Source organism: Equus przewalskii, chromosome 2, assembly GCF_037783145.1.
Source record: "Equus przewalskii isolate Varuska chromosome 2, EquPr2, whole genome shotgun sequence".
NCBI lineage: Eukaryota > Metazoa > Chordata > Mammalia > Perissodactyla > Equidae > Equus > Equus przewalskii.
The window spans coordinates 112,965,983-112,988,459 of record NC_091832.1 but is presented as its reverse complement, the minus strand read 5'-3'; the positions used below and the strand labels follow the sequence as shown (position 1 = coordinate 112,988,459).

Sequence of the window (22,477 nt, the reverse complement as noted above, 5' to 3'; positions counted from 1 at the left end):
GAGAGTTCAGCTTCACTGGGAAAGCATAGATACATTAAGAAAAAACCAGAATACTTTCAAAAAAGAGGAAGGATCCTGGGTGGACATCAACAAACACATACTATTGTATCTTAGGCGTTCCATTTAAAAAATTAATTTGGTTTGTTCATTTTTAAAATTTCATTTTTCTCTTAAAATCCATTTGCTTTCTCTATGATTTTTTAAAAATTTATCTGGCTTCTCATATTTTGTTTACAAATCCAAAGACATAAAAAATATAATTATTCAGTCCTAGCTTAAAAGTTTAATGAGGTATTTATTCATTTTTGCAAAGTGAAATATGGAGATAAATGGTTTCAGCATTTTGGAGTTATGTGAGAGTAAATAAAACATCACCAGCCACCTTGACTCCTCTGTAGAATGCAGTGGTCATAAGTTACCTATTAAGTTTAAATTTTAAACTTGAATAAAGGAGAAAAGCATAGATCTAAGTTACCTATAATTGTCAGGAACTGAGTAAAATAAAACCAAGCGTAAACTGCTAGTCAGTCAGCAGCTGTTCATCGGGTGTTTACTGTGTACTCGGCACAGTGCTGATTGCTGTGGAGGAGTCCCCACCAGTGTCAGACAGGAAGCTGCTTTTAAAAAGTATACAGCCTATGTGTAAAGTCAAGACAAACACACAGAAAACAACAGCAAACAACAGAAGATCCTATACGATTTGCTCCTAAATTGTATGGAACAGACTGTCTTAGAGAGGAAAGTTGGAATTGACTAAACTCTGTTCGTGAAAAAATTCACAGAGGACTTGAGCCAGGCATTGAAAAAGAGATAAGAGGGGAAATTGAAGGGGAAGACTTTCCACATGGGAAAATTGGTAACAACAATGTTAGGAGGTACAGTTGAGCTTGATGAGCGTAGAAGTATTGGTGAGACAAGTTGGTCTGGAGCAATGTCAGAACATGTGTTAAAGGTTCGTTCTTATTATGACTCTGGAGTGAGGGTGTAAAAGGTATTGATCTTCAGCCATGGTCTATGAAAACTGATCCTCAATCGTGGGCAGTAAAATGACAGTGTAGGACAGTAGTTTGTTGAAAATACTTTTTAGGAAGATTAGTTCAGTTGTTGTACAGGGTGCACTGGAGGGAGTAACTTGGAATATGTAAAATAGTTCAAATGTCTTTCTGGTAATTTATCCATCAAGAGCTGAAAGCAGGGGTTATGGTAGACCCAATGGGAATACAGTATTTTCAGCGTCGTTTATGATTGCTAGAAATACCCAGACATGATAAAATACTTTGTCAAATTCGCTGCTAAAGCACATGGCAGAATAATGTAGTAGAAACAACGTGAGCTTTAGAATTAGTTGTATGTGGGTTCAAATCCCAGCTCCACGTTTGAAGCAGTGTGAAACTTTAGGCATGCTTCTTAATCCCTGTGAGTGTTAATTTCCTTGAGTCATATAGCGCTATATTACTTATTTCCCCTGGCTGTTAGGGTTAAATAAATATAAAGTGTGCAGTCTTCTCTCTCCTCACTACTACCACCCTAAATTTCTTACACACTGGAAATAAAAACTAAAAGAATTTTTATACCTTAGAGAACACTAGGACATTCTTCATCAAACAGGTCATGACAATTCCAATTCTGTCACTAGTCAGAGGTCCCCTGCTCATCTCTAGTGAATGGCTTAGGAGAAAATAGAAAAAGGCTAATTAATTGTCCAATTACTAGATAAGAGTGTGGGTGTTCTCTGAGGCAATTTGATCCTGGTTGAAGGGGACAGCTGAGGGGAGTGGAAGGAGCACTGAGTTCGGAGTCCTTTAGGATTCAGGCCCCAATCACAGCACTTGTGAGTGTGTCCTTGGGTGAATAACTATGAGCCATAGACTTATCCATTAAATGATCCTAATAGTGTGGTCCTGGGGATGAAACAAAATGATAAAGTAAACATTTCGTGAAATTTAACCTCCCTGTAAAGATTTAGAACATTAATTATTTTAATGTCATTTAATAGTTTAGCTATAATCCTTTAAAGCAATTTGGAGAGAAGAAGGTGGTTAAAATAACTCATAATATCCTAACCCTCTTAAAAAATTGTCAAGTTCAGATCATCTGAGAAAATTTGTGTGACATTTTAATTAATAAAATGCCTTCTTATCTACCAAGCAAGTGCGTAAATCTATCTCTTCTTCTTTTGCCCTAAGTAGACTCCCAGAGTACACAAAATAGCCTATTTTTGTGACTACAATTACTACCCATTGGTTTTTTTTACATGCTTTACAGCTGTGCATTTGCAATATATTTAGGGAAATAATTGGAATCATCCTGACCTAAAAGCTGGGTGATAGTTTGGGGATACTTTCCAACCTTATCACTCATAATGCTAATTCAAAGGAAGAAGATGATACACAGCATCTGGGATGTAACTAGCGTGATAATACCCAAACAGCACTAACCGGTGTGTGATGAAGAGCCTCCTAGCATGTCATGGCTAAGGCTGCTGAAGAATTCTGCTCTGTGAAAAAACCTAGTCTTGACACTGACCTTCCTGCAAAGGACAGAAGGCTTCGTCAGAAGGGTATTCCTACTTTTGCTAAGTTCAAATCCAGAGCTGTCTGTAACCATTCCTATTTTCTACATTTGGAATTGGTTGTGTAATTTGTTGATAAGTCTTTCAGTAGATATGGAGAGTATACGTAATACTCCTAGAAAACTGACAAATGGCACATGAAATTAAGGGTCTTATAAAGATTGAAAGCTGTAGTTTTCAAACTCTCTTAGACTGTAGATTGCTCCATCTAAGCAACTATATACGAGCTACCTACTTCACTCATTTCTTCTTCTTAATGCAAAGACTATGTCTTTTCCAATTGCAGAACATTATAAAGAAGGGTAACACATGACTGCCACGTTATACTGCTTTGTCTTTGTGTTTTCAAACAGTCATAGCTCTTAAAACTCTCCATTCTGCTAGAAGGATCCCTGATGTACCTCCTTGGAATACAGCATAGTTTAAAAACTATTGTCCTGGTAGTGTGAGGATGGGGAAGACTTTGCTGAATAGTTCTCACTCAGTCAACATCAAACAGAGCAGCTATGTTTAATATTTTATTTTGAGAGTTTCTAGGTTAGATAGCATTTGAAGAGAGTTATATGAGTAGAAAATTTGAAAGTAACTGTCTAGGATCTGAATTCCTGTCCTAAAGAAAAAGGAAGCAGCATAGGGTAAGAATGGTGAGAGGTGTGGTTGGCAAGGTAGGCCATGGCCAGATCATGTAGGACCTTGTTGGACATTGTGTTAGTCAGTTGTTGCTGCATAACAAATTATCCCAAAGCTTAGTAGCTTAAAATATTAGTAAACATTTATCATCACGGTTTTCCTGGATCAGGAGTTCAGTAGTGGCTAAGCTATGACATTATGGCTCATTCTTTCATGAGGTTGTAGTGAAGATGTTGACCAGGGCTAAAACCATCTGAAGGCTTTCTTGGGCCTAAGATTCACTCCTAAGGTGCTTTTGCACATGGTAGACAAGTTGGTGCTAATCGTTGGTGGGAGGTCTCAGTTCCTTCTCCTGTGAGTCTCTCCACAGGCCGCTTGAATATCATCATGATGTGGCAGCTCATTTCCTCCAGAACAGGTGATCCATGAGAGAGCGAGACAATAAGGCAGTGACTTTAAACCCTAGCCTCTATCACACACCATCAATTCCACCATAATCAATACAGTGGAAGTGAATTACTAAGTTGGCCCGCATTCAAGGGGAAGGGGAATTAGGCTCCATTGTTTGAAGGGAGGCGTGTCAAAGCATTTGCAGTCATGTTTTAAAACCACGACAGGCATGAAAAGGAACTTAGATCCTATTCTACTTTGTTCATTCACCCATTTAACAAATATTTATTGAACACCTACTGTATGCTAAACGTTGTTATGGGCACCGAATAAGCCCTCTCAGAGAGTGTGAGACTTGTGTCAAGGCCTGAAAAATGAGAAGGAAAGGGTAGGAGTCCCCAGCATCTCTGCATCTGCTGTGCCTGCTTACTTCGTCTTCTCACCTCAACCTTTGTAACTGGCCTGTCCACTTGGTGGTCCACTCAGTCTCTGGGCTAAAATTTCCTCAAATGTAAAATGATGAGTTCCCTTTTAGCTATAACATTTTCATCTAGGAAAATAGGGCAATTTCTTTTAATCATTGAAATATACTTAATACACTTAGCAGCACAGGACTGAAAGTAATGACAAATAAAATAACAATGAGCAGTTTACAGAGAAATTAGTTTATACACCCTTAAAGTTTTCATAATCAGTTTCCACTCTTTTAGCTCAGGCTTGATCTATGAAATTACCTCAGGTTTCTCTTTAGTTGGGTGGTAATGTGTTATGCATGAATTGACATTTTCTATGTTACCAGTCTGGCTAAGAGATCTTTGAATTTTTTCTGTTTTTAATTTTTGACCTGCAAGAATTCTTTTCAAGTTTCATTCTTGCTTTGCTTTACTCATGTTCAGTGATTTTCCTTACTGTTCTTTTACTATTCACTAGACTCGTTATTAGGCTTAGAGAACAGAATTCCCCAAGTGAAATATGTGCCTGCAGCAAACACAGTCAGACTTCCCGTACAAACACCACATCTCTTGAGGGACGGGGCAAGTGAAACCAGAAGAGAAAAGAGCAGCAAAGAACATTTCATTTTCTCTGGATCTACTGTCTTCATTTCCTTAAGGCATCCTCATTTCCCCTCAGATCTGTGTGCTTGGGCCAGAGTCCCTTCTTCATGGTGTGAAGTGATCACTCTTTAGTGCTCTGGCAGCATCTTATTTATCTTCTCTTTCAGTGATTATAGTATGTATTGAGCTGTAGATGACTCTCTATACGTGTATTCTGTGAATTCCTTTATATTTCCTGCTCTTGAGGGCTGGAACAATGAATATCTACATGTATTACTCTCAAAATACCTAGTCTGGTGCCTAGGTGAAAAATTTTAGAACACATTTAGTGCCTTAAAAAAAACCTTCTGAATTGAATGGTAACATTGACTCTTGTGTTAAGATAAAAGTAATTTTATATGATCTATCATTTCAAGTCATCCAACTGATGAATATTCACTTGTATGAAGAAAGAATAAGGTTATACATACCCGCAAAATTAAGGCTGAAAAGTTAATATTCTTTAAAACTTGGTAATAATGATTATTCTTGGAGTTTTGGTCCTTATCCAATACATTGATGCTAAACCATTCATTACTTTGCATACTGACATTGTCTCTTTATAATTTTTTTGAAATGACATATAAATATCAATAGATTTACTTATTTTAAAAATGTTCTCAAAAACTTCAATAAATCTATATTTGATGGGTAGACATAAAAATATTAGCTCCTGTTCATTCAGCTTTCCCAGATAATCCAATTACCAAAAAGAATTCTCACCAAGGGCTAAAACCTGATGATTGAGTCACAGTTATATCACTAATGAAAATAGGAAAAACATTTTTTGTAATATTTCAGTGTTTGAATTCTCTAAAATGCAGCATAACTACTGGATTTGAAGGAAAATGTTATAATTTTTTAATAAGTCTGAGAAATATTATCAATAAATCGTAGACTGTTACCACTGCTAATCTTGGAGGGCATGAAGTAGAATATAAATACATGAATACCAAATTACTTTTTTAAATATCAAAATTATATTCATATTTTGAATCCTCGCTTCTCATTTGGATTATTACAAAACCTTCTTTCTACTCTTCCAGAGTGTACTCTGGTCATTTTCCAATTCATCCTCCCCACCCCTGGCAAATTAATGTCCTTCAAATGGAAATGTGACCATGTCAAACCCCTGCTTAAAACCCTTCAGTGACTTGCAAGACGTCAGAATAAAATTCAGACTTCTCAGCAGGGCAAGTGGAGATGGACGCCCATCTGTCTCAGCCTCCTCTCCCCACCAGTCATGATGAATTCTTCACAATCTCTATATGTTGGTTTTCTCTTCTCTCTTTGAAAAACCTTTCCTGCTTCTAGCTTAACTTCAGTGTTTTTGTGACTAGTTCAAACCGAATCATTCCCAGTGTCTTCCAGCCTTCACTCCCAGTGACTTCCTTCGGCTATAATTTCCTCATCCAGTTGAGTTCTGTGTCCTGCTATGTTCTCTTTATATCCAACACATAACTTCTTTTTTATTTCTTTTTATTTATTTTTTTAAAGAAGTTTTTTGTTTTTGTTTTTTTTAAGATTGGCATCTGAGCTAACAACTGTTACCCATCTTTTTTTTTTTTTTCCCTGCTTTATCTCCCCAAACCCCCCAGTACATAGTTGTATATCTTAGTTGCAGGTCCTTCTAGTTGTGGGATGTGGGACGCCGCCTCAGCGTGGCCTGACGAGCAGTGCCATGTCCGCGCCCAGGATCCGAACCCTGGGCTGCCGCAGCGGAGCGCACGAACTTAACCACTCGGCCATGGAGCCGGCCCCATAACTTCTTTTTGAAAAATAGGAAACTAACTATAAATGTGTTCACTGACTGTAGTACCATAGTTTGCTGACTTGCCCATCTCAGCCTTGGATCGTGAGCTCCTCATAAACAGAGACTTTGCCTTTCATCTCTGAATCCCTAGAAGTGAACACGTGATGCCTCGCGGTGAAGGCTCACCAAACAGTTTTGTTGAGTAAGTATAAATAAAGGGCAAATGATAATTTACTATGGAAAGAATAATGTTCAAAATATTTAATAACCAGTTAGTAGGGGCACCTATTGGTCATGCTGGAACTACTGTTACAGCTGACAATGCTGTACTCATTGACACTCTCCAAGTGTCAGCTGGGATGTGGATCTCTTTGACTTTTTGATACCAACAAGGAGAAAATACATATCCTTTCATATCCACAAGCAACCAGGCTATTTTAGAAAAACATAGAAACATAATATCCTGGAAAGTACCTGGATGCATGGACACCGAGGCCAATAATCCTGTGGTGTTAACCTATCTCTGTGTGAAGATAAAAGCTTCCTCGTAAACCTGACAGTGGTGTCACAGTGCTCCTTGCCCTGTCCCAAGCACGTGTTTCCCATTCTCTGCTGGACTATTTCTTGTTAAATAGCATCAGTGAGGTAAGAAAGGATAATTTCCCACATCTTTAGGACCTGTAGTAAATCTCTTCTGCCTTCTTACTACATATATTTGGTAACAGTAAATATCTCCCTCCTTCTCCTAGCCAAGATGTTATCTTGGCTCCTGTTTCTTTCATCTTGTAAATTCACTCTTGCAAATATTGCAAAAGCTGATTCACCCCTACTTCCGTTCTTATTTCCCACCACCCCAAACCAAGGCATCTGTTGTCAGCAGAGTGAACTTTCTGAAGTGCAAACGTGGTCATGGTACTCCCTGCCCAAAACCACTCAGTTGTTCTGAATCACCTATTACAAAGTTCTCCAGGTCATTTCAAAAACCGAGCTTTTTAAAAAATGCATGTGCTTCGGCTTGAGGAGACTCCAGTTCAGTCTGGTGTCAGGGTGGTATGTAGGCAGTCTTGCAAGTTTCCACAGGAGTGTCTATCACACAGCCAGGCTGAGGACCACACTTGATCCCCAGCTCCTTGAGGGGAAGAAGCCTATTCGTGGCTGGTTCCTGTCTGTCATTTCCAGTTCACTTATTAGCTGGGAGACTTTGGCCAAGTTACCCAAGTGTTTGAGCCTCAGCTGCCTCAGTTCAAATGGGGATAATGATACCAATATTGCAGCACTGTTCTAAGTATTCGGCCATCCAATTTATCATCCCAACTGAGACACTACTAATAATTACTCCACGATACTATACATAAACTTTGACTATCCCAGGCAAACAGGGGCATGTGGTCCCAGTAATCTGAGGTGGTATATTCAAAGCATCTCTCCCAGGGAGTAGCATGGAGCATTTCTATTTTTATCGTCCTTCATATGTGCCTCTCCAACTCTGCTGGAAGCCCTTGCATGCTCAGGTTGTGGCACAAGGCACAAACTTGTTCATGATGCGCTCTAACCAAGATCGTGAATGTTTCTCTGTCACTGCCCTTTCCCCACGATATACTACACATCATCAGCCTTGACGTTTTTCCCTTTTCTTTCTCTACCACTATAGCCCAGCATTAAACTTGCAGGGCCCAGGACAAGAGTGTAAAAGAAGCCTACTTACAATATATTTTTTTAAATTAAAAGCTATACATCAAGCTAACTATTAAATAAGTATCTCCTATCCTCCTACCCTGACAAATATATTATAATAACGACATGACAAGTCCAGACTTAGACTTCTGAGAAACCTTGCAGTTCCATGCAGGATGGTGGCTGAGGGGAGGGCTGATTCTGGACCCTGGCCTACAGCTGGCCCCTCTTCTCTCCGCATCCTTGGCTCCATCCACACCACCAAAGCATCATATGTAAATATGTAGACACCCCAACCTACACATTCAAGCTCTGCTCATCTCCTACTTCCACCCTCCCTAGCAAACAACTCTAGTGGTGTGTATTACATTCCTGTTGCTGCTATAACAAATTACTACAAATTCAGTGGCTTAAAGTAGCACACATTTATTCTATTATAATTTTGGAAGTCTGAAATTAGTCTTGCAGGGGCTAAACCAAGGTGTTGGCGCTGCTGGCTCCTTCTGGAGGCTCCAAGTGAGAATCTCTTTCCTTTGAGTCATGCCGCCTCCTTCCATCTTCAAAGCCAGCAGTGTAGTATCTTCTCTCCTCTCTGACCTACTGCCTCCCTCGTATAAAATCCCTTGTGATTACATGAAGCCCAGCTGGATAATCCAGGGTAATCTCCCCATCTCAAGATCTTTAATTTATCACCCATGCAAAGTTCCTTTTGCCATATAAGGTAAGATTTATAGGTTCCAGGCACTAGGATGTGGACGTATTTGGGGGCCATTAGTCAACCTACTACAGGGTGTACATAGCAACAGACTCTTGGCAGGATGAACCCAAGGAAGAAGTCTGAGCAAGCACTGGAACCACACTTGGGGCTGCCTAAGCAGGGGTTCTGGTGGCCGCATGCCTGGGGTGTGGTCTGGAAGCAGGGGAGCTGCAGGATCAGAGTGGGCATGTCCCTCTGGATGGATCCTGCCCTGCTCAGCTGGAGGAGGTCCCTATAAAGCCCAGGAACCAGGGCAGGAGCCCAAGGATGGCGCATCTCCTTTCCCTTATTGATCTGGCAACCACGGTCTATTTCCCTTTCTCGTGATCTGATTAAGATTCTATCAGAGGAAAACATGTAAGCAAATTGTTTTATTCTATTAAAAGTTCTTTTTCTCTTTTTGCACCTCTGCCTTTTACTTGTCGTGAAAGAGCCTTACTGCACACCCACTCATTGTTTTTAACCATCCTCACTGGCTTTCCCTTCCCTTGAAACTTTAATTCCATCCTTCCGCCACCTCTTCAGTCTTCTTAAAATACACAAGATCTCACCTGTTTGTGTGTTTTAAAAAACATGCTACCCAGCTAGCAAGTTATCCAGATCCTACAAAACGCTCAGTTCATTCTCTTATATTTCTTTGTTAGAAATTTTCCTCTGCCATTTGAAGCCTGCAGGTTTGCTTTTATAATCAAATTTTACATTTCTTCTCTTGTTCTACTTGTATACTCTGTGTTTATATTTTGCTGGATCTTGGCCATTTTGAATAATATTTCTACACTTACACAATGTATATAGAAGAATTTTTGAAAAGAGTTGTTTTTCTCCCCTTTAAAGTTTTTGAAAATCCCTGAAGTATCATCTATGTTTTTACTTATTCTCATTGCTGCATTGAATTTTTAAGGGACTCAACTATGTTTTGAGAGAATTGTTAGATTTGAGAGTTTATTAATAATTTCACTTTTTGTCCCCAAAGTTTTGTGGGTTTTTTCCTTAGTGAGATATTACATATTGCAAAGGATCCAATGAAAAGAAAATTTGACAACTTAAACTTCGTTTTAAACTCGTTATAATATTTTAGTGGTTTTCTTCAATCTGTGACTACATATTAATGTTTTAATTTTATCATAGTGTGTGCCCCATGAGGGCAGATGTCTACCTTGTTTATCACTGTATGTGTGATGGCCCAGCTACCAGTGTCTGGATTTCAGTAAATAATTGAATAAATGAATGTGAGAATTAATGAATGATAGAATTTCAGAATGGTTTAAAAAAAGTAATACAAAGATATAGAGTATAAACAATGTTACTTCAATGAGAACATTGAAATATAGATTTCTTTAAATTTTCAATCAGATTTGCAATCTCTCCTAGCCTATTCTGGAATGACTAATAATTTATACTTCTAAAGGTGCTAACCACACTGTGTACATTCAAGATAATGGTGGTCTGTTGAGATAGTTTATGGATTGATAAATACAGAAGATATTTAATAAATATTATTTTATATATATGCTATATATAGTGATAATTCTATGTATTATGTAGATATTAAGAATTATGTAGATGTTAAGATACTGAAGATCTTTAGTTTTAACACAATGTTCGATGATGAGAACTGTGAATCTCTGGTGCTGAAATGAAGACAGGAAATGAGGGAACGTCTTTCCTCTCCCTTTCTCCTCATTCTTTTAGGAATTGTGTGTAGGAACTGGTTCACTTCGATTTTGTCTAGTTTTAATTGGTAAATATATGTATTACTTCTTCGGGGTGAAGACATGTCCTATGCCTCACCATTTCAAACGTCTATGTTATAGTACTCTCTCTTTCCTTGCCTTCTATTCTGCCCTGGTTTAAACTTTACAGATGATTGAAGGTGTCTTTTTTATTATTTGTCTTCAGAATGGCTTTACTCCTTTATACATGGCTGCCCAAGAGAACCACATAGATGTTGTAAAGTATCTGCTGGAGAATGGAGCTAATCAGAGCACTGCTACTGAGGTAAGACTGTCGAAGGTTCAAGTTCTTTGATTTTAATGTCTGTATTCTTTATATCCAGCTGCTAAGGGTCTCCATTACCCTGTCTAAAATATGCGAAGAATGTTCCCATCACTGTCGCAGTTGACAACAGTGGCCATGAATGAATGGCCCCGTGCACACAGTTCAAGGAGTTTATGCCTTGATTTGTGATTCATGTCCATTTATTCTTACATGAAATCATGCTTCCATCATTTTGCCATTCTCTAGGTTTGAGGAGCTTTGTACTTTTCCAAAATTAGATTACTATAAGTTTTACCCTTCTCTATTCATCAATGTTTTACCTTTGTTAGGATCCAATACAATTCCTTAAGGGAAGAGTTTTTAATGATCAGAAATAATTCACAGATATTTGTGTTAGCACAATTTTATGAGGAATATGTCACTAAAAAGAGCTGTTCCTATTGTCTGAAGCACAAATTATGGCATGTAGCTGTGTGACTATGATTATGGTGACAGCTGAATAGAATGTTCAAAGTCAGTCCAGTATCCAAACATTCAGGATACCCGGACATGAGAAGAGGTTGGCATGGGCCAACTGAGAACATCACTTGCCTTTTCCTATGCGTGTCCTCCAATAAGCAGAACTTACTGTGTACTTTCCTTCTTATTTTTGCCTAGGCAGATTAACAAGCAAGTTCAATGTTGTTTAGAACAGTGATTTCTGAGGGATGCTCCAGAAGCCTTTGAGCTTGGAGAAAATGCCTCAGGGAGTAGGAGGTTGGTAGTGGGTGACGTGAGAGAGAAGGGGAAGAGAGTTCCACTGGGACATGCCTCTCCTCACCCCTTTCAACCAGAGTATGCAGGCTTTGTTTTTCCTATTTCATATTCTGCTCCTCCAATGATCAAACTTTAAAACTCCTGGGCTGGAGTGAAAGATGACTGGTAGATTCTTGTCACTCAGAAACTATCTTGATCATTTTTAATGTTTAATATGACTTTCTTTCTGGAAATTAAGTCTTTAGGTGAAATAAACATGAACTCCCTTCTACCCTGCATTGTGGGGGGAGAGGTCATTATAATCTATTAAATCCATTTCCAGTTCCTTTGGGAGAAAAATTTTTATGGAGTCAATCACAGTAACTTTCTGACAGCTTATTCGCGTTAGTTAAAAAGAAAAAATCCAGGTCCAGCCCCGTGGCTGAGTGGTAAGTTCGCTCACTCCGCTTCAGCGGCCCAGGGTTTCACCGGTTCGGATCCTGGATGTGGACATGGCACTGCTCATCAGGCCATGCTGAGGTGGCAGCCCACATGCCACAACCGGAAGGACCCACAACTAAAATATACAACTATGTACTGGGGGGCTTTAGGGAGAAAAAGAAGGAAAAATACAAAAAAGAAGATTGGCAACAGTTGTTACCTCAGCTGCCAATCTTTAAAAGAAAAAGAAATTCTAAGAAACCACTATTAATGGGACCATGTTTCCTGCTTATGAGTGGAAAACACAACTGCCCAGTATGAAATAATCTCAAGTTCTCTATTCAGCACACACAGATTTTACACTCTTACCAGAAGGCTACAGCGTGATTGTTATGATTTGGGACCATTTTTTTCTGAGACACTAATTCTATCAATGAGTACCCTGTGAAAACCTTCAGGCAAAGCTTGAGTGACAATATGAGACTGTATCTCGGCATCAGGACCTCTGAGAAATGTACCAAAACAAGGAAATCTATGTTTGTTTTATTTTATTTCCTTAAAGGTGGAATCACTTACCTAAAGAAATCTTTATACTACAGAGTTCTTCTGCTTGCCAAATAGACTTAATATTTCTAGTGTGTGATTTAGGGAAACTCAGCTTGCTGGCATTCTCAGCTGTCTCAGGGCTCCTTCGGTCTGGCCTTTTGTAGCATTTCAGTCTGGTTCCAAAAATACCCCTTTATGCACATAACATTGGCAGAGGCCATGTTTCCCTGTGATTCTCAGAAAATTTAAAACTCTCACAGAAATGTGGCTTTTGCAAGTGAATCATATGAGGTTTTGAATCCCAGCTTTGACATATGTATGTCTGCCTGTTATTTGTTTTCATCTTTTAATCATTTAAATAACTAAAATGAATTTTTCCTGACTGGTCATATATGAACTTGGTTAACCCTCCACTGCTGGCCCTAATGATTATCAATAAACACGCATGCGGACAAAGCTTTGCACATTCCCTTTTAGTCTATCATTCTGTAAAAGATAACACCTTCATAGGGCTCTATAGTTCATTACTATTTGAGATTTTAGGTTGTCACTAAGTACCTTCTACAGTTTGGTGCACATGTGTGAATCTGCCTAAAGATAACACTTACTCTGAACTCATTAGTAGCCCCAATTTGCAACAATTAATTCCCGAGGCCAGCCCTGTGGTGCAGCAGTTAAGTTCACACCTTCTACTTCGCTGGCCCGGGATTCACTGGTTCGGATCCCGGGTGCGGACCTACGAACCCCTTGTCAAGGCATGCTGTGGGAGGCATCCCACATATAAAGTAGAGGAAGATGGGCATGGATATTAGCTCAGGGCCAGTCTTCCTCAGCAAAAAGAGGAGGATTGGTAGCAGATGTTAGCTCAGGGCTAAGCTTCCTCAAAAAAAAAAAAAAAGAAAGAAAGATTAATTCCTGATCAAGATATTGTGACCACTTTAAAAATCAAATAATTATGAAATCATTTCATATGGCATTGACTCTCGTGTGTGAAAAAGAATATTTAAAGTTTTGAAATTTCCCATAATTATAGCAATTAGCATTGGTAAATAAGTGATGAAAAATGAAGCTACTGAATTTTAATATGTTTCCTTTTTCATAGAGTTAGTTGAAGTACTTGAAAAAAATCATTCTCGATATTTACCTTCCTCTGTGGAGTATAGATTAGAATGAAATCCAAGTGGTGGAGATCAAAGTTAAATTCTCGGAAGGGAATTCACTGTCCTTCCACAACCATTTGTAGAATTCTCTACTTTCTTCCTTCTTCTTCAATGTTACCAAAATTGAAGGTTAAACCCTTTTTAATTAGGTTCTGTACTGTCAGCAAATGCCTTGTCCTACACTCCTCTGTTATAAACCATCCCACTGTTGCAGGGCAGTCACGTGAACGATGTAGGTGAGAGCCTGTTCTTGCCTCACCCATGGAGTGCTTAACTGGTGCCAATCAAAGTTCCCAGTTAAGGCTGCTATTTGTCCTCTTATGACACCACACACTTTACTCTTCCATTCTATCAAGTAGGGTGTTTATTTAAAATTCAATTCTTATTTTAACAATTCAGTTCTTTTTGTGGTAGTGCATAGATGACACAATGCGTTTGAGGAAAATGATTTTCCCTCAAAAGTCTACAGTTACCTTTTTAAAAATTATTGTTGAAAACAAATAGAGTAGTTGGATTGAGGTAGACTGCCGTTGTCTCTAGAGTGCAGTCATGAAAGCGCCGTTCTATTGCCCTCATCTCTTGTCTCTATGAATGGAAACTTCTAACTCTGCAACTTATTCTCAAGCTTTTGTACAGTAAGGGAGGTCTTATATATTTTTCCTACTTACTTGTCACCTTTCTGTTAACTGAATACTTGTTTCTGGAGAGAAATCATGGCTCCCAAGTTTTCTAGCGTGGTCATCTATCTAGCCCTAAGACTCCTAACTCTGATGATCTGTGCTACTGATTTTTTTTTTTATTGTTTTCTAAGTTTAGAATTTAGTTTAGAATTAAGCTGATTTTTTTCACATTACCTAGCACTTGTAATTTTAGATCTAAATGATCTAAATAATATAAAATTCAACTAAGTACAAAATTAATGAATTAGCCTTATTTGCTGAGGAGTTTGGGATCATATGATGTCCCAGACTTCCCAAATTAATTGGTAACAGACCATTCCATTAACAGTTGTTATTGCTTTTCCCTAATCAATACAAAGAGAATTAGCAACAGAGATATTTAGCAACTTGCATAGTTAATTATATAATTTACTTCCCTCTCTTGGCTACCATATCTTTGGTTCCCAATCAGACTTGGACATCATTATTTCTACCCTTCTCATTTTCTCCTTTCCATAAGCAGGCATTACTTAGGGTTGGTTCTGACTTTTATTTTTCCATTCTAAACATACATTTGAGCACATCCAGTATGCAATATGCTCCGTTAGGGAATGCCAATGTTTTTCAAAACATATAGAATAGAAATTAAGAAAACAATCTGATGAAGTCAATCCATAGTACTGCAAATAACTGATGACAATCTGCTTTAGTCTTCAAAGTAATATTTAATCCTTTTGCTTTGCTTGCCAGTTTTCAGCGTTACTTCAAAAATTAGACACATCATTGCTTAGCGTCGAATCCCACACTTGCAAAAGTTAATGAAAGATTTTTTTTCTTCTGTTTTACTAGGACGGCTTTACGCCTCTAGCTGTGGCACTCCAGCAAGGACACAACCAGGCAGTGGCCATCCTTTTGGAGAATGACACCAAAGGGAAAGTGAGGCTGCCAGCTCTGCATATTGCAGCTAGGAAAGATGACACCAAGTCTGCCGCACTCCTGCTTCAGAACGATCACAATGCTGACGTGCAATCCAAGGTAAAAGCTGAACACATTGTGGAGAGGAGCTCTTCGCTGCCAGACTCCTCCTGGGAGATGACAAAGTAGGCCATGGTGATAATGCAAAATTACTTCTGGTCATCAAAAGAGATAAAGTACTTTCAGAGGTATTTTGGAAAAAGGGGATTATCTATTGGGTACAGTAATCAAAAAAAATTAAAGATAATTTTCTTTAAAAGATAAGGTTCAGCTTTTTAGAAATCTGTTTGTTTATTCTATTTATAGTCAGAAATAATAGAAACAGAATTAGAAAGATAAAATTGTATTGTGTTGTATTAGGAATGTCTTTTCTTGGTAGAATGCATTTTGGCATGTTGGAACAGTGTATCCACTTGCCGTGAGAAGATTGTTTCCTTCATTTTGCACTGTGTAATATCTTCCCTCTTTTTCCCACACAACACTGCTTCAGATGATGGTGAATAGGACAACCGAGGTACAGTATTGTGGTTATAACCAAAATATACCTTGTTTTTATTTATTTTAGTTTTTTTCCCAATTAGAATAAATGCTCACTAATTCGTACTAATGATTGGAACTTCCATTATTAGGAAATTAATTTGGAAACTTTTCCCATAATTGAGGCAAATGGATAGTTCAAAAAAATTAAGGTAACATATATTTGAAGCATTATTTAATCATTGAAACTATTTAAATAGCTTATTAGGGTAGAGCAGGAAATGAAACTTCATTAATATATATTTTACTGAGTGAGCTGTACTATTAGCTTTTTGCCAGTAAGAGATGTGACTTACTTCTCTTCATGAGAATTCTCAGGCTAGAGTTTAGCAAAGTGAAATTTAAGGAGATTTCTCGGTCCCTGTTTTAATCCTTTTGTCTCATGGTTGCCCTTTTTCTCCATATTTTTTTAAACCACATTGTATGTGATCAATAATGATATTGAGCATATCAGGAGCAAAGCATTTGCTTTTATCTTGCTAAGTCTTACAATACTTGCCGTGAAATCGTCTATTTTCCACATCCCAAGATAAGTCACGTCGATCAACAAGAAAACTCAGTGCAAAAGCCTCTCAGGATAGTGTGTGTGTGCATGTGTCTGTGTGTCTGTGTGTGTGTGTTTGGTGGTCTCTCGACCTTTGCTCCTGAGACGCATGAACACAAACATTGTTGAAAGTATATTATAAAAATTAACCAATATTCAAAGGCAAGTGACTAATAATGTAGGTTGATTTTCACTTTGTTGAGGGGAGTTTGAGACGAACATCTCATCTGATCACTGTGGGGGTTTGGAACATACACACTTCGAATTTACTGAGAGTAGTATATTTCTAAACTAATATCTTGTTTATTGACAAATTTACCCATTGAGATGTGAATATATGTGAATTATTCATATCACTTCTTCCGTTCCATATCTGTGCATGGAGCTTAGGTCAGAGATTTAAAAAAAGGCCAACTGCTCGGTGAAATTGCTCAAGACTGCAGCTGTACAAATTGGTATCTTGATTACTGACTTTAATACCTTTAATTTTTTAAGTGAATTTTGGTAATTGTGTAAGATACATATCTGAAAGCAGTATTGGCTTTCCACATTGTGTTGAAAGCAGTGGGTAGGGTAGATTGGGACTGAATCAGAAATATTTCTTCGAGGACAATACAGTAACAAAGAGGGGAAGCCGCTGCCCTGATCATCCTGTAGGAAGTGAACTGAGCCTTCTGTCTCCGTGTTAATCAGGGGAGAGCTCCTCTCAGGGGCTTATTCCAGCCTCGTGTTGATCCAAGAGTCACAGCCCGAGGCAGCATTGTGGATGGTCAATGAGGCTGTGTCAGACAATAAATTAGTTTACTTTTGAAATTGAGAAAAGTAATATTATTATGGCTGGATAATTTGAACACGATTCACCAGCAATCCCTATGTTTTTCTGAAATTAAATTGTGACTTGAATTACAGACGCACATTCAGGACATGTCTGGGTGACAGGAAATATCAAGATAAAAATGAAAAACATCCAGTCAATTATTTCCTAAAATATAAAATTTTGACATTTTATAAGATAATAGCCAGGTTGTAGACGTATTTTTTTCCCTCCATATTGACATGAATATTTGGTATCCTGTAGACACAAAATGAAAACATCTTGACCACCAACGTGGGATTTGGATCAAAAGTTACTATTCTTATTTTATGTCTTGGTTCTCTGCAGCCAGAAATTACTTGCAGCTAATTTGGCTGATAGCACAGAGGAATTTCTGTCACCTAACATGTCTGAATGCATATTTGGGCCCATTTTCAAAACAAAATCACGAGAGCCTATATATCAAGTGATAGAAAAGCAATGGTTGTAATGTAGATGATATTTGTTAAAAACAATGTTATGCACATCCTAGTCCATTTCCAGATTAAAGAGAACAATACAAATAACTTCGGAACTATAGGATCTGACATCCAATTTTATAGGAACAGTCTTTATTGTTCCTATAATTTTTTATTAAGTAATGAAAATTATGGAGAGCAAAGATAATATGTCTTTGCATACTTGAATGATAAGAGTTAATATGCTTCTATTATGAAATGGCAAAAATTTATAACTAAATTTTAATCAGAAAAAGAAATGAAAGGAAGTATACTTTTCTTTCATTTAAGACTTTGAGACTCAGTTTTTAAACATTCTTAGAGTAAACAGTTCTCTAATGCCCAGATAATTGATTTAACCTGCTTATTTTATTTTATATCAATCGTATTTTATTGACGAAATTTGGTTTAATTAATATTCAAAACTGGGTTCAGCTGAATTTTTTCTTTATTTTGTATTCATATTGATGCCAAGTATATTGTTTAATGTATGTTTTTTCACTGTAACACAGTCTGACTAAACACAGTTGTTAAAGAGCATAGAAATATCAGGACAGTGTTAAATGATGTGGAATGAATGTACATCCTCTGTAAGAATTTCTCACAATATTTTTCATAGTTCAAAAGATACGATGCCAACCAATGCTGTTTCTCATTTAAAAAAACCTCAAAAATCAAAAAAAACAGAAGTTTCGGTTTTTTCTCTTGAGAAAACATTTCTTATTCATAATTGTATTAGTCCCGTGGCTGAAACTTTCTTGTTTAATCAAGTTCTGTTTTTCTGAAAAGCCAAACCAACTCAAGAAACATGGTTTTGTATAAACAACAAATCTCATAAATAGATAAATTGTTAACGTAATTAGAAACAATGTTGCCAAGAAATGTAGGATATTTATTGACCTGTTTATATGTTTGCTTATTTACCACCTTATAGCACTAGGCTATAAGCATTTATCTGAATTGTATTGCTCACATATTAGGTAGACAGTTACCATGTGATTTTCTTCACTAATCCAGTGACTGCAACATATGGAGGTAAAATGCTTTACTGACTCAATTTCTTTGCTTTCCATAGAGTGGTTTTACTCCTTTGCACATTGCCGCCCATTATGGAAATGTCAACGTGGCAACTCTTCTTCTAAACCGGGGAGCTGCTGTGGACTTCACAGCCAGGGTATGGATTCAAATACTTTTTCATTTTAGAAAGCAATAAATGGGCATTTTACTAAAGTAAAAATGAACACCAATAAATGTTTTATTTCTTTTTCCTTAACTGGATCTGTGCTGGAGTTATTAGATTTTCCATTTTTTCCTTCAAGTCACAGGAAGTCATCATGACCCAATAAGTGAAAAATAAGAAGGTGTAAATTCAGAAGCACACAAATCATTTGCAATGGTTAAGGAGAATATTAATTCTGACCTCAGTAGGAGCAGTTATATCTAAAGATCACACCATGAGTCATGAATAGGCAGCTTCAAGTCAATAAATAACTTGGAAACTGTTAAAACATTAAGTATAAAATGTATAAGTACATTTATACAGTGTCTTAACAATAATTATAGGGCACACAATTCGACAGAGAATTTTTTTTAATGAATTAGGAATTTGCTTATATAACGAGTCTTACCAAAATACATAAAAAGACATCATGTTGTGTTATATGTTAAATGGTATGCTTTTATTGGAAAGAATACACTTACATGATAATTATAATACTCAGTGTACTTAATATGAATCAGTAAATGCAGCATTTGAATATTTGCAAAATTATGACATAGAAAAAATGAGGTACATATCCTTGTCAAGATGATGATATATGATAGCCAATAAAATAAATAAATTTAATTTGTATATACGGTGCTTTGTTCTTAGAAGTCTTCTGCACTGAAACTATGTTGAGTTATTTTCAAGTTGTTTTTCCTACTGAATTATTCTGAAGAACGTGTTTTTCAGAAATATTTTTCCATTGGGTATTGATATGTATATGCATATTTTATTTTTAAGCATAGCCAACTTTAAGATCCCAGATTCTTTAAGTGCATGGGTGTTACAGAAAGAAAGATAGACTTTGGACTTGGGCTCAATCCTAGACAGAATCTGAAATTTTGTTTCTATTATGCAAAAGTGCTCCCTTTGTCTCTTGACTGTAATGTGTACATTCAATACCTATGTTGTAGTTATTGACTAACTTAGTTATACAGTTTCATTCCATTTTTCATTCCTTAACTATAGTGCTTTGTGGTTTGTGTGCTTTTTTGTTCCTGAAATTTTGAAGACGTTAAGACTTTAGAACCCTTGCATCAAATTACCACATAGGTCACAACCTCCGTTGTGCCCTCTAACACAAGGTCTTCACCATCATGCCCTGTCCTACCCAACATGCTCTTGTTTGGTCTTTCCATGGTGTAGAATGGAATCACTCCTCTCCATGTGGCTTCCAAAAGGGGGAACACAAACATGGTGAAGCTCCTACTGGATCGTGGTGGTCAGATCGATGCCAAAACTAGGGTGAGTGTCTCTGCTCTTTCACTTTCCTACCATTATTATTTCTTGTATTCTTTTAGTAGGTACAATAAAATACCAGTCCTAAACATAGGCAATGAATTTTCAAGGAAATTGCTTTCTTAGATTTGATTGAAACTTCATACAGCATTTAGAGGTTTCACATTGTAAAGTGGAATTAATATTTTCTCATAAGTTCCTGGAGAAACAGAATGCTAGGTCTTCAATGAGATGATTTTTCAAGTCCTTGCTTATTGATTTTCTGCGAACAAAGATCAAAGATTGGACTTAACACACCTCTCATGTGGTTAGCTGTAAATATAAAGAACTCAAACTCATCAATATACATTAAGCTATGAGAGTGTGGCTTTTACGTAAAATATTTTAATACATGTTGAAAATCTTTTGCTTCTAACTTTTCAATTCCTAAATCATTTTTCATTCTTCTTTTTTTTTTTTTTTGGTGAGGAAGATTGGCCCTGAGCTAATATCTTTGCCAATCTTCCTCTATTTTGTATGTGTGGTGCCGCAACAGCATGGCTTGATGAGTGGTGTGTAGGTCCTCTCCCGGGATCCAAATCCGTGAACCAGGGGCTGCCTAAGTGGAGCATGTGAACCTAACCATACACAACCAGGCTGGCCCTAAATCATTTTTCTTAAGTGGTTATGCTGTACTGACGTAAGCAGGAGCTTTGCTATAATGCTTATGGAGAAAAGGCATACAGTTATTATAGTGCACTTCTACTCATGTCAATCTTGTTAAGTAAAATACTGTTCTGGGTTTTTATGCACTCCCAGCAGATAGATAATTAGATAAGCAGGAGAGAACAACTGTTAAAAGTGCAGACTCTGAAGGCAGATGACCTGATTTCAAATCCTGCTTCTACTACTTCCTAGCTGCTTGATATTGGCAGTTTACTTACTTTCTCTGAACTTAGGCTAATAACAGTACCTACCTCATAGGTTGTGGGAGAATTAACACTTAGGTATTATTATTTGTCTTTTTTTAAGTGGGGTGGGCAAATTACTTAGGTACTAATAATTTGTGATTATGTTACTGAAATTATATGCAGTTACTAGCTAAAACATTAAACTAGTACTTCAGTGTTAATTCTCTGGAGTGGACATGGTTAATTATCCCCAGACCTGGATATACTTCAGCAAAACTTTAAACATTGTTATAATATGAAAATTTTTAAATATATGGTATAAGAAGTCTATGAGGATGGTAGATAGGATATATCCCTTGTGATATTTTGTCCTCACTTATTTTAATTCTGAGACTTCATGTTCTCATAGTCCAAGGAATCAGAATCAGATCGAGTTCCCTTGCAAATCTTGAGGCTGGCAAATGTTTTTGTTCAAAGCCTTATCATCTTTGAGCTTCCAGAAACCACACCAGCCCCAGACTATATATTCTGGCTGTTAATGACCTCAGGAAATGTTGCTCTCTTAATCTCATTTCTCTAAGACGTTTGGTCCACAGCACCTGTGTCGTATTATCATGTGGGAGTTCTGGAGTAGTTTGCTCTGTGTGTCAAGATCTTTGTTGTGGTGTCCAATGTCTTTGCATCATAGTTTTATGTGGTTTCTACCCTTTGCTTTGTCAGCACGCCTTTTCCCTTGCTATGCTGTAGGTATGCAGAATTTGGAACAGTTATGCACAATGCTGCATGTTTTGCTTACTTGTTCTTTATATTTAAAGGAAAGAGTTTCGGTATCTTTTCCTTGAAGTACCTTACTAACATAATGTCTCCCTTTACAGTTACCTTTCCATTTCTGTTGAGGCGCTCTAATAATTGAGAGCACCAATGGAAAGACAGCACTTTGTAAATGGAAAAAGTTCTTATCTTAGTGTCTTAAGGGTTCACATTGATCTTACAAATGCTTTTCTGGAGTATTCATTCATTATTGAGGCAGTTGATTTTTTCTTACTAATCATCACCACATTTTCTAGTTCTTTAAAAGATGCTCTAATTTGCATGGCCTACATCCATTTGCTTATACAATTTAAAAGTCTAACTCCAAATAGGCATTGTATTTTCATAAGAAGAGTACTAAGAAGTGGAGAGAAATCGATGCTTATGCTAGTTCTACCAGTAACTCCTTATCCTTCAGCAAGCTGACAATCAAACGTAAGGCTTGGTTTCTTCTGTACAGGGACTTTTTGGACTGTATTTATCCAGTCTAGCAGACAG

At 37.3% G+C, this 22,477-nt stretch overlaps 1 protein-coding gene across 50 annotated transcripts in view; it reads left to right on the top strand.

The window, feature by feature from the left end:
• ANK2 (ankyrin 2) overlaps window positions 1-22,477 on the top strand; it is a 619,163-nt gene that overhangs the window by 471,050 nt on the left and 125,636 nt on the right. For 41 of the 50 annotated variants that reach the window (XM_070609318.1, XM_070609320.1, XM_070609350.1 and 38 more), the window contains 5 exons: window positions 10,770-10,868; window positions 15,259-15,444; window positions 15,875-15,898; window positions 18,852-18,950; window positions 20,187-20,285. In XM_070609318.1, coding sequence (XP_070465419.1) covers window positions 10,770-10,868; window positions 15,259-15,444; window positions 15,875-15,898; window positions 18,852-18,950; window positions 20,187-20,285 — 507 coding nt within the window. The remainder of the gene's footprint in view (window positions 1-10,769; window positions 10,869-15,258; window positions 15,445-15,874; window positions 15,899-18,851; window positions 18,951-20,186; window positions 20,286-22,477) is intronic. The other 9 variants (XM_070609330.1, XM_070609316.1, XM_070609363.1 and 6 more) reach the window with 1 other exon arrangement.